General features: G+C 38.2%; 1 protein-coding gene across 3 annotated transcripts; it reads left to right on the top strand.

Annotated features, from left to right (window-relative positions):
* Positions 1-2641: 2641 nt before the first annotated feature.
* LYPLA1 (lysophospholipase 1) lies at positions 2642-16341 on the top strand. 3 transcript variants are annotated; one of them, XM_059860612.1, is made up of 9 exons: positions 2642-2787; positions 3211-3242; positions 6262-6327; positions 7837-7884; positions 8730-8800; positions 9367-9440; positions 10212-10313; positions 11299-11475; positions 12861-16341. In XM_059860612.1, the coding sequence occupies exons 1-9, from the start codon at positions 2719-2721 to the stop codon at positions 12912-12914; spliced, it is 693 nt and encodes a 230-aa protein (XP_059716595.1). In that variant the 5' UTR covers positions 2642-2718; the 3' UTR covers positions 12915-16341. The 3 variants fall into 3 exon arrangements, with proteins under 3 accessions (XP_059716595.1, XP_059716601.1, XP_059716607.1); XM_059860624.1 differs by lacking the exon at positions 2642-2787 and adding an exon at positions 7633-7739; XM_059860618.1 differs by lacking the exons at positions 2642-2787; positions 3211-3242 and adding an exon at positions 2986-3128.
* Positions 16342-21271: the final 4930 nt, after the last annotated feature.

Genomic DNA, 21271 nt, shown 5'->3' with positions numbered 1-21271 from the left:
GGTGGCGTTTTGTTACTGCTGTTTTATTACTGAGACCGCAGCCGCAGCTGAGTGTTCCCAAGCCGAGTCTCTAAAACCATCAGGCTGCATCTAAACGCGGCTGGCGGGCGGTGCACCGAGCCTTGCTCAGCTGCACCCGTGCAGATAGTGGAATATCCGCTGCGGTGGGAGACGGCCGGGGCTTAACCCCAGCCAGCAACCTCACACAGGATCACCCCCACCAGTGGGATCGGGGAGAGAACTGGAAGGATAAAAGGTAGAAAGCTCGTGGGCTGAGATAAAGACATTACTAGGCAAAGCAAAAGCTGTGCATCCAAGCAAAGCAAAAGAAGGAAGGAATTCACATTTTACCACGGGTAGGCAGGTGGTCAGCCATCTCCAGGAGAGCAGGGCCTCACCATGTGTAATGGTTACTTGGGAAGACAAACACCATCACCCAAAACATCCCCCCTCCTTCCCCCCACTTTATATACTGAGCATGATGCCATAAGGTCTGGAATATCCCTTTGGTGGTTGAGGTCACCTGTCCTGGCTGTGTCTCTATGCATTCCCAGTCTTCTCATGAGCATGGCAACCTGAAAAGCAGAGGAGACCTTGGCTCTGTGTAAGCCCTGCTGAGCAATAACAAAAACGTCTCTGTATTACCCTTCCTGTGTTCAGCACAAATCCAAAGCTGAGTCCCTCACTGAACATTGGGAAGAAAATTAGTGCAGTCAACACTGAGACAAAGACGTTCCTAGTACTGCTGCAGTACTTGATCACATCTATTATTTCAGTCTTTTAACTTTAAATGTGTACCTACTGGAAAACCATACAGCAGCTTCCATCAGTATATTGGTCTGGTGGGGAGGGTGTGTGGGGTGCAGGCTCAGTGCAGTGAAGAACTGAATTGTAGAAATTGCCTTTGTGGAGTTACAGAGCAGAAAGGACAGCTCCCATTGTCAAAGCTGATAGTCCTCAGTGTAATATCCTGCTTTCCATCCTGAAACTTCGGTTTGACAGTTGATATGTTCAATGTCTGCTTCAGATTGGAAAAGGGATCAGGCAGCAGCTCTGCCAGCCCTGAGAATAAATGGAGGTAAAATGACAACCATGCTGCAAAAATCTGTGAGTTTCAGTATGAAACCAGTGTAGCTTCTTACCCCCTTCAAAAAAATTATGAAACATTACATTGTAGCAATGCACAAGATGCTGGTATGGACAACCATCTTATCTAAGCCCATTTTAGCCTCTAGGGCAGGGAAAATGACATAATTTAAAACATGCTTTGCCTTGTAAAACTCTCACTGCTCTAAACAGAAATTTCAAATCAGGTAGAAAAGTATCATACCTAAGATAGCTATCTCACATTGAAGGGACAGCCAATGTACCATTTTTGAAAGGTTCACAGCTCAGATGTTTTCAGCAATTCCTTTGGCATTCCTGAAGGTCAGTTTCTTGAACACTTGTCTGTGCCCAGCAGACAATGCCCCATTCCCAATCCATGCAGAGCTCACGTTTCCCTAGTGCCCCCGGGGCCATGCTAGCAGCAACCAGGAATTCAAGTAAGATCACTCCAGCTCTGCTGACTAAAATACTAAAATCTTGCTCTGTTTACTAGCAGACTATTACTTCTTAGGCTGGAGGTTCAGCAGCAGCTCACTTTGTGGAAGTGACATTTACATGGTAAATAGCAGAGTAGAGAGGGAAAACAAAATTTTCTTCTTGTCCCAAAAAGATGATCTAGAGCAAGAGTCAGGTTCAGCATACTTAATAAGCACCTGACATTATGTGCAGCTCCTCATCTTTGAAGAATTTTTAATGCATAAACCGTATTTTCTTAGCATACTTGAATTGGGTACAGTACATGAGGCAGGAGCACACGCTAAATTAGAGACAAATCAAACCACAAAAGTTACCTATGAAAATAATCAAATTTTAGCCATAACAGGGATGCCCTGGCATCAATACTATGTATCAAAGCAGCCTAACAATCGTGGCAAAAGAGGATGTGCATTCAATGTTACACAGCTGGCATAAGGGCTCCTCCAATAAATTTTATGCAGCCAATGCTGGTGATGTTGATGAGCAAAAGCTTTGTGAAAAATTGTCCCTGTTTGGGATGGAACACAGCAGTGGGAAGGATGTGAAAGAAGCATAGTGTGCATTCAGCTGCTCTTGGAGCTGCCAAACAAGCATCGATGGCAGCCACTTACCACCCGGCAAACACAATGAGCATATTGATTTTCTGGGAGTAAATATCTGACAAAGATGTATGGAATAGAAGACAAAGAACAAAGTATTCCCTTTTGATTAAAATGTGTTTGCCATACATATTCAGAGTTGGTCTAAGTATTTGGAATGGACTGGAATGATCCAGTAACTCCAACCAGAGTGCCTGAATAGCCTAAGACATTTCAAGATGAGTAAGAATCAGTGGCTTGGGAGCTGTAAGCCCCAAGCTTAATTCAGCGGTGGAGGCATCTGACCCGATGAGTACAGATGAGCCCCGTCGAGCCGTGTTGTTTGCTCTATTTGTGCTGCTTTTCCTGCCATCCCGTGATTAGCCTTTTATATTTCACCTATTTAAGAATACCGTAATTTCCTTTTTCCCTGGGCCTTACAGCACAGCACAAGGCGCCCGCCCGCCCGCGCCCCTCCCACCCGGCTCCCGCCGCCCTCCCGCGTCGCCTCCCCGCCGCTGGCCCGTGTCCCGCCGGCCGCCCCGCAGCCCGGTGCATGTGCGGCAACAACATGTCGGCTCCTCTGCCTGCCATCGTCCCGGCCGCCAGGAAGGCGACGGCAGCCGTGAGTGGGGCGGGGGCGCGGGCAGGGAGCGCCGCCGCCCCGCTTTGTTGGCGCGGCGGCCGCGGGCGGGCGGGGGGCGAGGGGCGAGGCGCGGCCGCGCCGCGGCTGAGGGGGATGGCGGGCGGCCCGGCCCGGGCGGGTGTCTCCCGTTCCTTCCCTTCCCTTCCAGAGGCGGGCCGGGCTCGGTACCTGGAAGGTCAGCGGTGCCCGCGGGGAGCGGCCTCTGATGGCGGCGGGTCCGGGGAGGGGAAGTGAGCGAAGCGGAGTTTTCTTGGGAGAAAGTGGTGCCGCGCTCCGAACCGTGCCTGACCTTGGGTGGGCTCCTGGGGCTCGTGGGCGAGGTGCGTGTGCTGCTTGTTCAACGATCCTAAACCTCTGCCTTTGTTGTCTTTCTTTGTGTTGTTGCTGTTTTATTTCCCTCAGGTCATTTTTCTTCACGGATTAGGAGATACCGGGTGTGTATTCTGATCTATTGCATACTCAGTAGCTTTTATACTTTCAGATATGACCTGCATATTTTAAACACGTGAGCAGTTAAAATTTACTTAAGCTTCTTATTTTGCCCTTTACTGAATGCAACGGCCAACAGCAGATAAAACTTCATGCGTCCTGCAGTGATGGTGGACAACTATTTAATTAAAATTTTCCACCAAGTCCTTGAAAACTTTACTCACTTACCTAATTTGGTCTGAATGTGATCTCTCTTTTGTTCCTGAGACAAACTTTATACAAAAAGAAGTCTGTGGTTTTCTGATCATTTGCTTTCCTGAGAGTGGGTTTCTGGTTATTCCTGTGTTTGTCTAAATTTAGAGTTTTTTATTCCAGACTTGTGGATTGCTGGTTTGCCAATAGCTGCTGTTAATCCGTGGTTTCTTCATCAATATGTTATACTTGCACTAAAATCCACACCTCTTTGATCTATATAAGCAAACTCCAAAGTAGTCACCTAATGTCTACAGATTTTTGTCTCTAAAATATGGTCTTTAGACTCTAAGAAACGCCCCCCAAATAAAATGTGTAATGCCCTGTTGCCTTGTTCCTGTTATTTCCATGTTTGAGTAGAAATGGAAAGTGTTGGGAATTTCTGGGAGGCGTTCTAGCTCTGGTGTAATGTTTCCTTTTGAAGCTTGTGTGTGCCCAGAAATAAGCATGCATTCATTAAAGCCATTGAATTAACAAGTTAAGAGAGTGTTGAAGCCTTTTTAGTGGAATACTTTAAAGGAATTGGCACTTAGATACTGAAAATAAGTAGCATGAATGCTTTGTCTATTGTGCTCTCTTGTGGCCAAAATTACATAATATTTTTTTAAGAACTTTTTTTTTTGTTACCTGGAATTTGAATGTGTCCTCTAGGTTGAAACTTGCTATGTTATTTTTTCCAAAGTACTAACTAAAATTAGCTGTCAGAATTAAAACTTGCATAACCTGGGCATTTAGTAAGTTAGAAAAGAGTCAAGTCCATGCACTTGGCAGCATTCTACAAGTGGAGGTTTTTGTTCTGATTTGTTGTGCTGACACAACACCTTGTTTGCATTACCCCTCTTCCTTTCTGCTGGTAGGAGGCAGCTGAGGCAGCAGTACTGCCTGCATCTTGGCACCAAATGTTCAGCAAGTGATTGCAGAATCTTTTGAGCTTTTGGAATTTGAGTCCTTGCAAATTGGCTTGGTGTTTGTTTTGGCAGGGGCAAAAAATAGAGACTTTCTCTTAAACCTAAGTTGTATTCCCTAGACAAGATGGCATTTCCATTTCAGTGTCAGAGCTAGCGCACAGCCTCAATCTTGCAAATGCAGTGAGCACACTGTAACATCTGCATTTGACAAGACATGACACCTCTGTGGAAATACAGTGATTTAGGTGTATTTCTTTTTCTAGTCTGCTGCAGATTAGATAGACTGCCTTTGATATACTGTCATTTGAGGGTTTTTTAAGTAAAAGCTGTAGGAGTGACCCAAAAAAATCATCTGAAGCAAACCTATTAACATTTTTATAACTTCCCCCAGTTTAAACTGACCTGTTCCACTTCACACGAATTTCTAAATTGATCATTTCCATTTACCAGCTGCATTTTTCTTACTTTGGAAAGTGTTTAGCAGAGGTTACATGCTTTTTCTGTCTTAGCTCCAGTATAAATGGCACTTAAAGATTGATACATACTTGTCAAAATCTGAACAAAAGGTGCCATATAGAGAATTGTTCTAAGGAGTCTGCATTAGTATGTACACAGTGTTGCATTTCAAATTTGTCAACTTCATAGTTGGCTTAAAAATGTCCCTAAATTCTTATGTAACTTTTTTCTCAGTGGTATTTCTCCTTTAGACTCTTATTCAACTCAATGTGATACTGCAAATCATATTTCCTGCAATTTGTTAATAATATATCTGAAAGTACCGGTAGGAGGTAATCTGAGATACTACAGTCAGTGTTTCAAATGTCTGTGTGTTGGAAATGTCTCCAACTTCAGGTAACATACATTAATTAACTTTTCAGGATGGTATTAAAACTAAACCAATCATGCTTTTATGGCTGGTCTGCTGTTAGTCTGATTAGTTTATCTTTATCACTGACGAATTTGTTAGAGGTGTTCCCTGCTTAGAACCAAATTTCCAGTATCTAATTTAGTGGGTGAGTTAGGAATACTAAATGATGAGAAAAATCAGGAAATATAGGTGCTATTGAGTGTTCTGGAAAGCCAAGTTCAGGCATGTGCAGTGGCTGTGTATGGGTTCAGATTTGGGTCAAGGTCAGTTCTTGTCTAGATGAGGCCTGGAGTGAGTCTTGACCTTATGCTCTCCAGTGTTCTGGTTTGGAGGAAGCTCATTAACTCACCTGCTGTGCAGATCTTGTTTTGTTATGGACATTCATATACAGTACCTGCTTGAGATTAAAAAGCTACTGCAATCTAGGGTGTTGTTCAGGACTAACTGAATCCAAGAGCATTCAAGCTGAGCTGGAGTTAATAGGGCTGATTGATTGGGTTGGATCCATGTGGACTTAGCTTAGGTGTCAGTTTGCTGCTGTCCCACATCAAGAAATGTGGTTTACAGAATGCCAAGTTGGCTGTCAGAGAAGCTGTCTTAGCTCTGCAGGAGCACCAAAGCAGCCTCTGTGCTGCCTGGAAGCAGGATACCTGTGTGCATCTGTTGTGGCACATGAATTAATAAAGCCAGACGGATACAGAGTGGGCTTTGCCTGGAGCCAAAGTGATATTTCTGTAGCTGCACCACAACTATGGCAGCCAAATTAGATCAAATCTTCCTGACTCTATGTATTCCACAAGCATTCAAGGGCTGAATAGACCTTCTAAGTTTAGTACTACATTCCCAGTATACTGTGGTTGATGTAAATATTTTCTAAAAGTGTATTTATATTGATCTAATTCAGCATGTTTCGTATTTGGTCTGTGCTGATGCACCAGCTCAGAAATAAGAGCTAAGCCAAAACCTAAAAGCAGTTGAATATGTGTTTGTTAACAGGCACGGATGGTCAGAAGCACTTGCTGGTATCAAAAGCCCCCATGTGAAATACATTTGCCCACATGCGTAAGTTTGTAACTTTCTTGTTTTACCTTTTCCTGTAGAGATATGGTCTGTTAACATGCTTATGCATATGTCAGAGAGCCACCTCAGAAGTGAGATGGTATCTGATATCCCTGCATTTTGTTTTTTTATATAAAAGTTCAATCTAAAAGAGTGTTGATGCTATTAAATGTTTTTTGTTTTCAGGAAATTCTGTGTGACTTACTTTGGGGTAAAGCTGCATTTTTATTTGTACTTTGGTTCTGGTACTTATTCAGACTGAGAACATATTTGGAAAGTCTTAGGTACAAAGTTATATTATTTTGAATTTTTTCACAGTGGCTTGAGTTGTTTGTTGGTATCTTCCCCCCCCCCCCCCCCCCCCAACAATCTTTTGTCAAAAACAGTTTTATCATGGAATAATTTTTTTAAATTTTACTTACCATTACACATAATTTGCATTAGCCAGCTGTACTTAAACTTGGGTGTGTGTATAGCAGATTGAAACTTGCTGTAGGTTACAAAGAAATTTAAAGATTGACAGGATATTGGTATTTTCAGCAAATAATGCAATTTGAGCTGTCTTTGTGTGCAGTTTGAGAAGTGAAATACTTCTAAGCATGGTCAGGCACCATTAAATAAGGCAGTAAGATCTATCTACTATTGACTTGGTAGTAGAAAAACTAATAAAGTATAATAATTTATTTTAACACAAAATTCTGATTGTCTCTTGCTCAAGTGGTCTTGGCAGACATGGAGCAGAGATGATAGGGAGAGAAGGAAGCAATGTTTTGGTGTATTACTGAGCTGTGGTTTATTTATTTATTTATTTTACCACATGTCCCAGCTTTGCTGAATCATTCAAAAGGAGCTTAGCAATATCTGCTGTTTTCTTTGCTTGCCCTTTGTCTTCTATCAGTCCTTCCCCACAGAACTTATGCTGCTCAGTTTGTAGATTAAAACTTGAGCCAGGTTTGATCCATGGCATGATCCCCTGAAGCTGTCTTGTTGTGGCTGAAGAGATGGCACACGACAGCACAGCGCTGGGAAGGAGTCCAGCAGTGAGGGCAGGCATTGCCCAAGCAGATTCAGCCGCTGACAGAAGCATGCACGGCCAGGCTCCACCATGTGCTGCTTTTGGCTGTTTCCTGGTGATGCTGCTGTATAAGGTGCCTTAATCCGCTGAACTTGTGAATGGAACTGTGATAAATAATTCCTAATTACAAATAAGTAAATGATATATGTATATTAAAATACGTTTATGAGATACATGCACTCGCACACATGCACGTTTAAAGCAGCCATTAACATTTTGCTTGCTTTCCATAGAGAGTGGTAATTCAACCCTGAATATTAAATGTGTTTGGGCTGGCTGGTTTCAAGAGAGTTTCTTCAACAGATGCCGCAAAACAGCTAATGTTAATTACTGCTTAAAAGTAAGACAGAGGATATGCAATTTCATGATATAACTGCATCTGCATTATTGAATTTCAGTGTATATCTTATGTCAGGAGTGTTCATTCTCATTTCTAGGCCAGTTATGCCTGTTTCTTTGAACATGAACATGTCTATGCCATCGTGGTAAGTATTTGTCCAAATGCAGATGGTTCTAATCAAATTATATCTGGGGCTATGAACTCATTGTTCTTAATTTAAAATCATGAACGACCTGAGTATCTGCTTTTAATCACATGCAAGTGTAAGCCTTTTTACTTTAGATCTTTTCTTATAAAGGTACAGAGCTAAAAGGGCTGTCATGAGTGCACTCTAATTATCATTTTGTATCTGTGGTAGTGATTATTCCTAAAGGACTAATTTGTATGTCTTAGAACAAAACCCCATTTTATTCTACAGGTATGGTCTGTAGTATGCATTGTGTCTGAATTCCTAGTCAGTAGAAGTAGAGACTTGGAATGGAAATATTATTGCTACTAGTGAGTAGTATTTGGTGGGTCAGTAGGATATGTAGAAACTGTTTTTTAGAACATCCATTCTGAATAGAGAACCAGAAGAATATGGTGTATTTCAATGATCTTAAACCAATCTTCAGTTTTATTGGATTTTGGGCTTTCCACCCCCAAGTGACTTGTGTTTATTTTTCTTGTATTTCTTCAAACCATATTTTAATTTCTGTGTCCGGCAAAATTCCTGATAATATTTTTTGAGCAAATATCAAAACTGTGCTGCTTAATCTGCAGTAAGTTACAGAAGATGTCAAAACTCAGAACAGCCTTGTTGACTAGATCTAGTCTTTTAAGCCACATTCACAGATTGTGCACTGTTTCTTGTTATCTATGGGTAGTTGGTAATAAACAATATGACAGCTAACATTTTTGTCTGGAAAACATCCAGATTTCATTATTTGTGTATTAAGGAAGTGGAATGGATGCTCTAATGAATAATGCTCTTGTTGATGTTTTTGTAAGGTTTGATATCATTGGACTTTCTCCAGATTCACAGGAAGATGAAGCTGGAATCAAGCAGGCAGCGGAGAATGGTATACTTAGGAGTATTTTTATGTCTTAAAAGTACTTCCAGGTATTCTTGAAAATGAACTATCAATCTGAAACAGGTTTTCTAAAGCCAATATTTTTTTAAGGAAAAAAGTATATGTATATGGTATTATCACTGACCAAAGTTTAGCTACATTAATTGTTTATTGTTTTTTTGTTTTTTAACTTTATTAGTAAGTAGAGTAATTCACCAGTATAAACACTTCATACTCTGAAATATGGGAACAAGTGTAGGTTTTTTTAAGGAGCTTTTGGGTAGTGCAGCAGGTCAGAGCAGTTGAGTTGTTTTGCTTTTACTTGGAAGAAGATGCCATCTTCCCAACACTGGCTCTTTTGCAAAACCTATTTGCATGTTTTTCTCTTTGGAAATGATTCAGTGGCACTGATATTTCTGACTGTGCTCTAGATCTTCTGGTACTTTTAATGTATAGCAGCCTAGATTTTCCTTTCGCTAGCTTTCTCTTGATGCCAGGAAGAAGGTATTTTTATTCTTCTGGACTTGCTAGAGAATGGAGTGGATTTTAACAGCTGGCCTTTATTTATGTTGCAGTTAAAGCACTGATAGATCAAGAAGTAAGAAACGGAATTCCTTCTAATAGAATTATTCTGGGAGGTTTTTCTCAGGTAAGGTATGGTTGGAAAGAACCATTGTCTTTTTTCTAGGGAAGTAACCTAGCTTTATTTACCTCAGAAACCCAGACACTTAAATTGAAATCAGCTGATGTTAGATGCCTCTAAAATTTTAATGTACCAATTTTCCTTTGCTTAAAGAAATGAAGTTTTTTAGTTTTATGCAAATAATTACTGTTCGCTGGAAAATGAACATACATGTGTAAAAAAAGTACTAAAATAAATAGTCTGTTTAAAATCTTTATGCACATAACCTACATAGTTTGGCTTGAAACTTTTGCTCCTATTTTTAACTGAATTTGGTAGATATTTGGTGGTCTGGATTTATTTGGGAAATCTTTTCCTTTACATTTGTAAGGCATATGTGGTAGGTAGGTTAGTTGATTGATTGGGCCATACATCAACTCCCCCCAGTTTGCACGCAAATGAATTAAATATTAAAGTATTGGTAATACTGTTGTGATAAAATGATTACAGTGATAAAATGTTGTAAGTAATAGTCTTTGGTTTTGGGGTTTATTTTTGACAACTGTTAGTTACAGTAAATTTGCTGGCTTACTTCTTAATTGACCACATGGGCTTGGAAGGGAGGAAAAAAAGCAAAACAAACATTGTACATAAATACTGGTTTTAGTTGTTGGCTCTAAAGAAGAATAGATTGCAATAGGAAAAGACTTTTAAAGGAGAAATCAGGGATTTTGAAGCAAACGTTAAAAAGAACTTTACTGTAATTTTTCTAATAATACTTATACCTCTCTATTTTAGGGAGGTGCTTTATCATTGTATACAGCTCTTACAACACATCAGAAATTAGCAGGTGTCATAGCCCTCAGCTGCTGGCTTCCTCTACGGGCTTCTTTTCCTCAGGTATTTGTTTCTTTCCTGAGATGATTTGCACTTGGGGAATGAGTATCTCTGAATCTTGTGCAAGAATTAGTGGTCATCATTATTACCAGATGATGACTATTGTTTGATAATTTAGAAGTTTTTAAAATAAGGCCTTAAAATTTTAGATTTTGTTAAGTAAGGAAAATGAAGAAACACTCAGTAGCTATTTTTGCTTAAAATGACACTACTAGAAAATTTAAAGGACTTGATGTGATGGTGTTCGCAGGAGTCCCAGGATGAGGGAAGAGACAAGAAAGTTGACTCCATGTTTCAGAAGGCCTGATTTATTATTTTATGATATATATTATATTAAAAACTATACTAAAAGAATAGAAGAAAAAATTTCATCAGAAGGCTAGCTAAGAATAGAACAAGAATGAATAACAAAGGCTTGTCTCTGACTGAGACAGTCTGGACAGCTGGACTGTGATTGGCTATTAATTAAAAACAACCACATGAGACCAATCACAGATCCAGCTGTTGCATTCCACAGAAGCAGATAATCATTGTTTACATTTTGTTCCTGAGGCCTCTCAGCTTCTCAGGAGGAAAAATCCTAAGGAAAGGATTTTTCATAAAACATATCAGTGACAGATATAACAAATTTTGTTAATTTTTTGTCTGCCATTTGTTCCATTGCAAGGCACTCTCTTATTAGAGACTGGGCATTTGAGCAAAGTTTCAGTTTTTTTACTTGGTCAGAAATTATGACTTTCTGCTACAAAACTTTTTTTGTCAAAATTTTATTTGCAGGTCTTTGAGCTTAATGTGTTGTCAGGTACAGAGCTTACTTCATAAGGAGCTACTTCCAGGCTATATGTTGTACTATTTCCCCTCAGAATTCAATTTGCTTGTCATGCCACAGGGTATAGTGCCATGGGGTTGTTTTATTTCAAAGCTGTTAGCCTTATCTCCACTTAGTGTCTCTTTCTTCTCTTCTCCTGTCTAATTCCACCCCTCCCAGGGCCCTATCAGTGGTGTCAACAAGGATATTGCTGTTCTTCAATGCCACGGGGACTGTGACCCCCTGGTTCCTGTAATGTTTGGTTCCCTCACTGTTGAGAAGCTGAAGACTATGATAAATCCAGCCAATGTAACTTTCAAGACTTACTCTGGCATGATGCATAGTTCATCTCTTGAGGTAATTTTCTAAATACACCCCATTTTAGCTGGTTATAGTTAATTCTTTTTCCTTCAAAACAAATATTTATAGGCTTTTTGTAGGGGGGTTAGTTTTTGTTTTTTCTGCTTGTTTTGGTTTTGTTTCTTTCTTTTTTTTTTTTTTTTAATAAATGCTTCATGCTACTTATTTTGGTGAGTTACTGAATTCTGGGCTAAAAAGCATCCAAAGCAGAAGTTTGTATGACAGGTGAGAACTTCCTTGTAAGATTGTATTTTGGGGACCAGGTGACTTGGTCTAGAAAATGCTCTTTTTCCCAAATTTTCATTATTTGCTTAGTGAAAAAACTAATTAGCATTAAAAGACAAATTCTCATAGCATAAATCCAAGATAGTGTTTTGGAGAGAAGAATCCTGGTAGTTCTGAGGAGAGAGACATCAAATGAGTAGAGAGGGAGGTCTGACACTATGGAAGAGGCAGCCTCAGAACCTGTATTTATGGTTCTGGCTCAGCAGACAGCTGAGCTGATGTAATAACTTCCTGCTGCTAGAAAGGGGTGGACTCCCTCTGCTCCTGACCTTGTGACCCTCACTTCCTCCTTGTACCAACTCTGGGGCAGATCAGAAACTTCCTTGAATCATTTGAATTTGCTAAAATGGCAAAAAGCTGCAGTCTTCAGTGTTTGCACCCTAGGGAGCTGGAGCATTAGAACTCACACAAAGTGACGGGAGCAAGAACTCAGAGGAGGCAAAGAACAGATTTACCATTTGCCAGCACCAGTAACATGTTAATTTAGATTGTTGCATCTTGTGGGAACTGTAACTTTGAACAACCTCTTTGTAACATTTACAGAGTAGCATTGCATTTAGCCTATAATATTGCTGAGCTGTTACACAAATATATTAGTAATGTGTTCTTTCTTACAACAGTGACTTAATTAAAAAAATACCATGGATTAGTTTCTCAGTCTTGTTTGCTGTATTTCTTTTCCTTAAGGAAGGAAGCATGCTGAAAATTAAACTGAATGGTTAGGAGGAGGAGTTGCTGGCTTTCCATGCTGCTGCTAACTTGTAAAAGTTTTAAGTGTACAGGAAGCTATGGCCTTAGCTACACAGTCAACCTGGTGCTATCAAGATCACTTAATATGTAGCTTGCCTGTTCAGCTCCAGAGGAAGAGAAAAAGTAGTCTTTGCTTTTTTTCTTGTATTTTAGCCTCTGCTAAGTACTTATCAGCCCTATGAAGTTATCAGCCTTGACTTGTGTGCAGAGTGGTAATTAAGTAACTGATTGCTCAATATTTCTAGCCCAGCTGCTCATTATAACTCAAATGTTAAAGCATGATTTAGTGTAGCTGATTATGTAGTAGTAGAGGACTTCAACTAATACATCCTTTTATCTTTGAACAGGAAATGATGGATGTAAAACAGTTCATAGACAAACATCTACCTCCCGTAGACTGAACTGATCTGTGAGAAGCTTTCTATATAAATACACCAGCATCAACTGTGGTAGAGTGTTAAATCTTTTCATATGCCTGATAGGAAACATTATTTCTATACCTACAGTGTTACTACTGTGTTGCAAATTTATACTTACAATGAAGATTAAATAATGCACATGTACAAGAAATGATAATCTTTTTAGTATTTTTCTCCCAGTGCTGGGAATGATGTGAATGAGGGAACTAGGTAACAATGATAGAATGTAACTGTTTTAAGATGGCTGATTTTTTTTTTTCTTGATTGCAGAATTTCAAACTATTTGTACAAGTAATAAAAAACTAAATTTAAGTGAGCAACATAGTTTTGACCAGTTTAGTTTTACTTGAAATGTGATTTGTTCTTAAAACTCATTGAAAACATGTGGCATTTCTTTTATGTAATGAATACATAAAGAACTCAACATAAAACAGTGGGCATAAAGTACAGAACATGTAACGTACTGGGCATATGATGATAGAATAAATGCTACTAGGGATAAAGCTTATGGATTATATGTTAATTGTTTAACAGATAAGGAGGGTTATTCTATAATGGCTAGAAGTCAGCAAAGGTATTTCTTATATTTAAACCACCTCAATTTTAAAATGTTCATATAGATAAATACTGTGGAAATTTTAAAGGGACTCATTCCTTATTAGACTGTTGTTTGTCTTATTGTCTTTTTTCTTTTAAACTCATTGCAAATGTTGACTTGGAACAGAATTCTGAAAAAGTGCAGAGGATTAATTTGAGTTTTGTTAAAAAAATTCTTGTTTTCATACTGAATATTCATCTGATGCTTTAGTTGTAGTTTTCATTTGTTTATGTATTTCACATGAACAACTACAGAATATTGTTTTGATTTTTTTTCTGTGCTTTGGAGAAAATAACTGAAAATAGTGCAGCTGTGTAGTTCTCTGTATTGTTGAGTTCTCATCTGTAACACACACTTATTTGAATTTTTTTTTGCTAGAAATATAAGTGCAATTGGGATATAATTTAGCAAAATTTTAAAGTGATACTTTTAGATAATACCATATAATACCTTCTCAAATTACATGTTGAGACTTGATTTTTTTTTTTTCCTTAATAGGAACAAAGCATTTTCTTTTAAATTTGTCCTTCTACATTTCCCCAGAACAGTATAGCCTAGAAATATGAAGACCTATCCTGGGAAAAAAGGAGTAAGTTTACAAGATAGATACAGAATATTTCTTCTTTCAGAACCTTAAGATTGTAGAATGCACTGGTTTACAGGAGTTCATGCACACTCAATAGCTTTTTTTCAGTTCAGAGCCATAATTTACTGCTGGGAGCAGCTGTTTTGTAGCATTCAGAGGCTGTCACCATACTAGAAATGTTTAAAACACTTTTTACTGCATCATTTGCTGCATAACAATGTTCTATCCTGTAATATGCTTACAGTCAAAGAATATTTCTATTTTGGATGTATCTGTCATGTCAGCACTGTGTTTCACACCTGAATTTAAGGTACTTTTCCTCTCCTGGGGGTCCTCTTACAGTGTATGTGGATTTACATCAGGTATCTGCCAGTACAAATATATACCTGAAGAATTGCACCTTTATATCTCTCCTCTAACATTGCTGCTGCCAGAGATCTGACCTGTTTACCTAGTCTGAGCAACCAGTTTTCAGTGCTTTTTTTTTTTTCATGTTGCACTTCATTTTTAGGAAGCTGCTTCTTTTCTAATCCAGTTTCTCTGGATTATTCAACATCTCTTAATATGTAAAATTGAAAAAGAGTTTTTTTCCTAAATGGTGATGAAACAGTTTTAGATATTCCATCTGTGTAGTTAAGAGGGCATTTTTATTAACTTTGAAGTTTAATTAGTAATTTCTCTCAGTCGCTCACTTCCATAGATCTGCCAATTTGTCTTTCAGTTAATTTAGTTCACAGAAGAAACTATAATATTCTTACTGTAGTTGTGCCAAAGTTCTCTTGAGAAAACATTATGTCCTAGCTTGGAGTCATTCCCAAATTGCATTAGCTGATTTTGCAATTCTACTAAATTGCAGTCTTGGTAAGCAAACTATATGTTATTTCTCCTTGTTTTTTAGATTTCTTTTCATTCCCCTGTTGTCTAAATAATTCCCTGAGCATTGGTGTATTTCCAAAGTTCTTGCACAAGCTTCTAATTTTTCCTTCATTGTTTTCATGTTCTGTTTGTAGATTTGTTGATAACTCTGGTTATCTGTCTTAACTTCTAATTGACTGTGTGCTCATTTCACATATTTTTCCTTCTGCAAGAATTAGTTTTGAAAAGTATTTCTGAAATGTTAAAATGAGATCTGCCCTCGCTTCCTTCTGTGTTAGCTCCATAACACTTTCTTCAAGTTGGTGAACTGTGTTTACAGTTTGTGATCATATTCTAGTACTTAGACACTCTAATCCAAGTCAGCTTCAGCTGTCACTGTCATGATACTTTCAGATGTTTTTCTAGAAATGCTTTTTATGTGTTAACTTTGTTCAAACATTGAGTTATCATAACAAGACTCTTTTTCATATTGTTGTTTCACTGCTTGCTATATCTACAAAGAGCTGTGTTACCAAAGTCAGTAACAGTAAATTTTTTACTTTGAATTTCTGTATTCTAGGAAGAATACTTGTCTTTATTTTTTATTCAGGAGTGTATGTTTATACTGTGGTTGGGAGTTCTTAAAGAGCCTAGAAGCTAGAGGAAACTTCAAGTCTGTGTGTCCTCCCATATTGCACTGTATATGTTGAGCTCATGTCTTTTGTAACTTCCCAGCTGGTTTGAAAGCTTTGTGTATGATCTTGCAGCTGAACATCTTCACTACCTGAAGTGATTTGATGCTGGGATTGTTGTTATAATGCATGTATTTGAGGCTGAAAAATAGCTCAGTCTGATGGGGGAGTTTTCATAGTATTCTGTTAAAATGGAGAAGTTGGACTGTCAGTGTTCTAAATATGAATGTCCTATCCTCTTAAACTACAATTTGAAATTTTCCAATAATGTCTATTCTTTGTCATGTTAGACTTTCCACCAAAGGAGATGATGTCTATCAAACCTTTGAAAACATTGATAAGAAAATACCTTGCTTGCAGATCAGTTTGTTTCAGTGGGTATCTAACTCCTTTATGTGTGCTTAATTTCAAAATGGTACTTAAATTGGACTGCAGTTTTGTACTGTCAGAAGTCTGACTTCTTGTTGGAATATATTGCCCACTTTTGAATAAATATGTTGAATTGTATACTATAAGCTAAATTTTCCAGGGATTCTTGAGGTAAAACTTTACTGGGGTCTGTACTATGGTGAGGGCTGTATGATTTGGTCTCTGTATAATTACAACACAGTAGATTGGTAAAAGTACTGTACACTGTAACTGGTATTAGAACTGTTAATTAAAACATGTTCTCTCTAATGAAGTATACTGCACTTCATTGAAATCATTTGGATGCATCTTTTATGTGTAGAGGTCTTTTTTGGGTTGATGGATATGACTGAGGGCAAACTGTAAGATGTTAATGAAGCCATATGTAAAAGGCCTGTCTCTTAAATTTTACAAACAAATACTGAACACTTATTCCTTGTGTTAAGAAATATAAGCCATTTATATTTACTATAAACATCTTAAATGTAATTTATTTTACTAATTTTATTTCTGATAAGAAATCTTAACTTTAGAAATTATTTCTGTACTAGGGAAAATGTAAAAGCTTTCAATTTTTAATCATTGTGAAATAAATTTCAATTGGTATTTGGGCAAGTACTAAAGATTTTTTCCATACTTACCTGAAGGAAGTTGAGCTTTTATTCAGCTGTGCTGTGAAACAGGCACTCTAGAGGCTCCTTGAAAATGTATTGTATGGTAATCTATGCATACTATAATACAGGAGAACAACGATTTGTAGTTACTAAAAAGAAAAATCACTTACCAAGCTAATTTTTGCTACTTGGTTGAAAGAATCCTAAGTATGATTGGAAGGTGGTTTTCAAATTCTGGGTTAATTTTATTTTAACTTGTTTTCTTGGAATTTGCAATAATATTGAAAGATCAAAGAAATTAAGTTATTTTCTAGTAAAGTTATTCTAGGACACTGAAGAGCCCAAGTCTTCTCACTCTGGATTGCTGCACCATTCTCTGGGTGTTCTGTGCTGTTGGAAAGGATTTGAAGTTGATTAAAGTTTGGCATACACACCACTTCACAAATTTGTTAGACAATTTTCAGGTCAGGGGTTACATGCACTATTTAGTTTAATATTTGAAGGCAATCAGTGCTGTACATAGTGCAGGGCACTCTAGAGAAAAGTGGGATTATCTGGGAAGAGAGGGAATGGAGTATAGTGTGGTAAAGGCAGACTTCCCCCTTCAAGAGGCTTAAAGCAACTTAAAGGCCACTTGTCTCCACAGACTGCAAAAATCAGTGTGGAGTACAATGAGGAATTTCATAAATGTATGGGAATGTGTGGTAGATGCAGTGCTCTATGTGAATAGGTTGTGGGAAATCAAGAGTCTAAGAATAGCTAGTAACAATAAAGATGCAATATTACGCAGAGCAATCTGCCAGTTTATGTTTTTTGAAAAACATTTTGAGTAATGTTCAGTTTCTATTTACTTTCAGCCCTGGCATCCCTGATAAGGTAATTCTGAAGAGAAAAATTGCCTAAAACTAGCAAAAATCCCCAAAACAAGAAAATGTAGTGTATTAAACTTTATCAAATATAGTATGAGAGCAGTGGTGTAAGTGAAGAACGTGACTCAAGAAGTTTTCAGAATGTCTGTTGGTTAAATTAAGAATGGGGTTCTTTGAAGATTAATAGCTGTAATTCCCCCTGCCCACACTTTTTTTTTTTTCCTTCCTTTTCATTGCTTGCCACTCATTTTACCACATTTGCCTTTGGGATTGCAGATTTTATTCATTCTCTTTGAGTTGAACAGGCACCTTTGATGTAGCTGATTAAAGTTGATTTATACAAAGTACTTGTATAATTTAATGGGCGTCCACAAAGTGAACCAGTAGATAATGTTTTTCTTTTAGGACCAATTACTAGAAAAGAGCAACCCATTGCCTCATTTTTTATCTGCAAAACTAGTAAAACTTAAAACTTCCAGCCAGTTTGCAGAGGTATAGTGAATTTGCTTCAGGCATCTAAGTGGGAGGTTTAGCTTGTGCTTGTGAGGAGAAAATAGACTTCCCTCATCTAAGGTTTGTTTTAAAGAGCTACTTCTCTGCATTAACAGATGGAGCAGATGGAGTCTGAATGTTCTTCAGCTGGGAATACAAGCAAACTCTTAAAGTAGTTTGTGCTTGAAATAATTTGCTAGCTGTGTTGCAGTATTTGAAATTATCAGAGGGGATCTTTAAAAGACTTAAATATTTTAAGTCTGTATTGAAAAAATAGATAAAGTTGCCACAGAATAGAGAAGCCTAATGAACTTAAAAACTCTTGACACTAAAATAGAAGTAAAAACCCCAAAACATTAGCTTAGTTTTTTTTATATTTGAATGCCTACTGTTACAGCTTCTCAGTTGAAAAAAGTGAAGACATTTTAAAAATGTAAATAACATTTTGAAAAAAGTAAATAAAAAAATCCAACCCATCTGTTGTATAGCTATAGAACAACTAATCAAGATGTTTATTGCTATTTCAGAAGTTTTTGAATAAAATCTTTTTATGAGAAATTGGAAATTCCATTTGCTATAGCTCCTCTTATGTGTCTGTGATTGGACTCATCTCCTCTTCCTCTGCAAAGGTTGGTGACCATTTGGCTGATTCAGACCAGCTGAGATTCTGTTGTGGAAGATCTAAGACATTGCACCCAGGGCTCAAATAAAGAGGAGAGGGTAACCATAACATGGTTACATAAAAGCTTTTGCAATGCTGTGAATGTTATATATTGCACAGTTGTATTACTACCTGATACAGAGTATCAGTCCTGAAAATTTTAAGGATTTTAAGTGCCTTGATAGCAGTTCAGGGATTCTTTACTTCAAATTCTGCAGTAGCGAATGTGCTACTGTGTTGCCCCTCCTGCGCCAAATTTCCGAAGATGCTGTCTCATATCAAGAGACTAGCCAGTAAAAATTGACTTTATTTCAGAAGTGCACTCTTTTAGGAAGAGTCATCTCTGCCTGCTAAGTCTTGGTATTGCAGAAAGCCCCGTGGTCCAGCAAATGAGAGTTGGACACAGGCTTTCTGCATGAGCAGGTGTGCAAAACCTTTTAGAAAATGTTGCAAGAGGAAGGTGAGGATGTGCCATAACAGGTAAGTGCAGTGCAACAAACAGTGTATTATTTCTTCTGTCTAATGTGTTAATTTAGGAGAATAATGCTAAACAGAAAGGAAAAGGTCAGTTAGGTTGTTTTTCTCTCTCTTACTCTTCTTTGGACTTGGAGTGGCATGTTATAGAAGAGATTGATGCTGTACAAAGCTGCTTGGTTTAGAACCAGCTAAAAGAGAACAAGCACGAGGGGTGGTGTGTGTTCCTTTTCAACAAAGACTTGCTGTCCCCAGGGTGGTGGAGCAGCTGATATAAAGAATTTGGTTAGGACTTATTCAGTTAACTGATCCTGTTCTGGTATTGTAGCATACAATATAAATAATGTGAGCTATATTATGTTTTCTTTTAATGCATCTACTTGCAAAAAGAAAAAGGGTATGCATTGCCATCTGATTATTCTTTGATTTCCCTACTGAACTATTTCTCTGATGCTACTTTTTAAAGATTAGATGTTAAATAAGTATGATGTGCTTGTCTTTTATAAGTGCTCTCATGGGATTTGATTTATAATTGTCATTTTCTCACCTGATACATTTTGGATGTCAATAGATTTCATCTGCAATTTGAACTCTTTCCATGCATTTCCAGTGAAGTAGGTGTTGAATTGTATTTTTAAAAGAAATTTTAGAAAAGTCTGGATGACTTTATTCCAGAGTTTAAATATATTTAATCTAACCTAAGTGACTGATTTGAGATTTCTGGTTTTGTGATTGTGTTGTCCCTGACCTAACTTGCACCTACTGTAGAACATGTACAAGCATGTTGATCCTGTATTGTAGCAATAGCTATGAGCTGCCAACACCCTGTGTGTTGTTTTTATCATTTATGTGATTGTGGGGAACAATGATGCTAAACTTCATTTGAGGTTAGCATCAGGTTAAATACCAGTGTTTGATTATTACAGGTACTAGGTAACTAAATCTAGACAAAATGGAATTAAACCTGAAATGGCACATTTCAGAAGCTGCATTGTTTTATTTTTGTCTTCCCATAGTCTGCTCCTGAATTAAAAGGTATTCTTTTCCTTAAAAAATATTTTCTTTGTTCTTGTGGGGTTTTTTTACCCCCTGTTGGTCAGAATAAACAAAAAGGCAGCAGACAAAGTTTCTGTATGCTTGTCCAGTTCATGGCCCAGATCTAACCTGGGGGAAGATCCTGTGTAGGTCCCAGATAATATTAATTGCTTCTAATATGTGCAGGCCTTAGAGTTGACCATGGTGTCCATTGAGCAGGATGCAGAAGTGCCCAAAACCCACCCGTCTCTGTTTGGCTTCAAAACACAGGACAGTCTTGCTGCTCAGTGCATGACAGACAAGTGTGTTGATGGTTTTTTGCTATAATGGCTTCCTTGAGTGCTATTGGAGGAAAAGGTCTGCCTCACCTGTTCTCCAAAATGTCCATATTTTACAGCCCTTGGTTCACAACTGGGCCATCCACAGCATTTGACTGCTTATTAAGGATGGATTTGAGTGGCTGTGTAAGCACCCTCCGGATCTTAGGAAGGGATAATCTTCCTGTGACCTTCAGATGTGCCTACTGCTGTTGTGAAGTAAACACTCCTGTTTTACAGCAAAAATGGTTTAATGATGCTGTTCTCAATCAAAAATCACAGTAAGAAGGCATCTAGCTCCGCTGCTGAACAGACTTCCGTTAGTAAATGTTGTGTAGTTTTTGTATGTCAAACTTTATTAATGTGGTATATCCCACTGGAACACACACAAGTTTTAAACTAGATCTAAGACTTAGACTTAGAAGCACGGTAGCACCTCACACTGTGATGCTTGGCCAATGCCAAAGTTTATCTCCAGCTCTTTTGTAATGCCTCGGAGCTTTTATCTTCCAAACTTCACTCTGAAGCTGCAATTTGAAACCCTCACTCGATTTAATATAAAAGTAACTATTGAAAAGATGTATGTATAAAAACCTTTTCTGTCAGAGGGAACGGGGGCTTTTCCCCATCCCTTTGACGCTAGTGAAAATCAAGTGTCTGCTGTAATTCCGAGCCTCCTGCCAGCCGCAGAAAAGCGCTGCCGTAGGAAGGGGTTTCCGGGCGGCGTGGTTCGCACTG

Source organism: Haemorhous mexicanus, chromosome 1 (genome assembly GCF_027477595.1).
Source record: "Haemorhous mexicanus isolate bHaeMex1 chromosome 1, bHaeMex1.pri, whole genome shotgun sequence".
NCBI classification, from domain to species: Eukaryota; Metazoa; Chordata; class Aves; order Passeriformes; family Fringillidae; genus Haemorhous; species Haemorhous mexicanus.
This window is presented reverse-complemented; position numbering and strand designations above follow the sequence as displayed.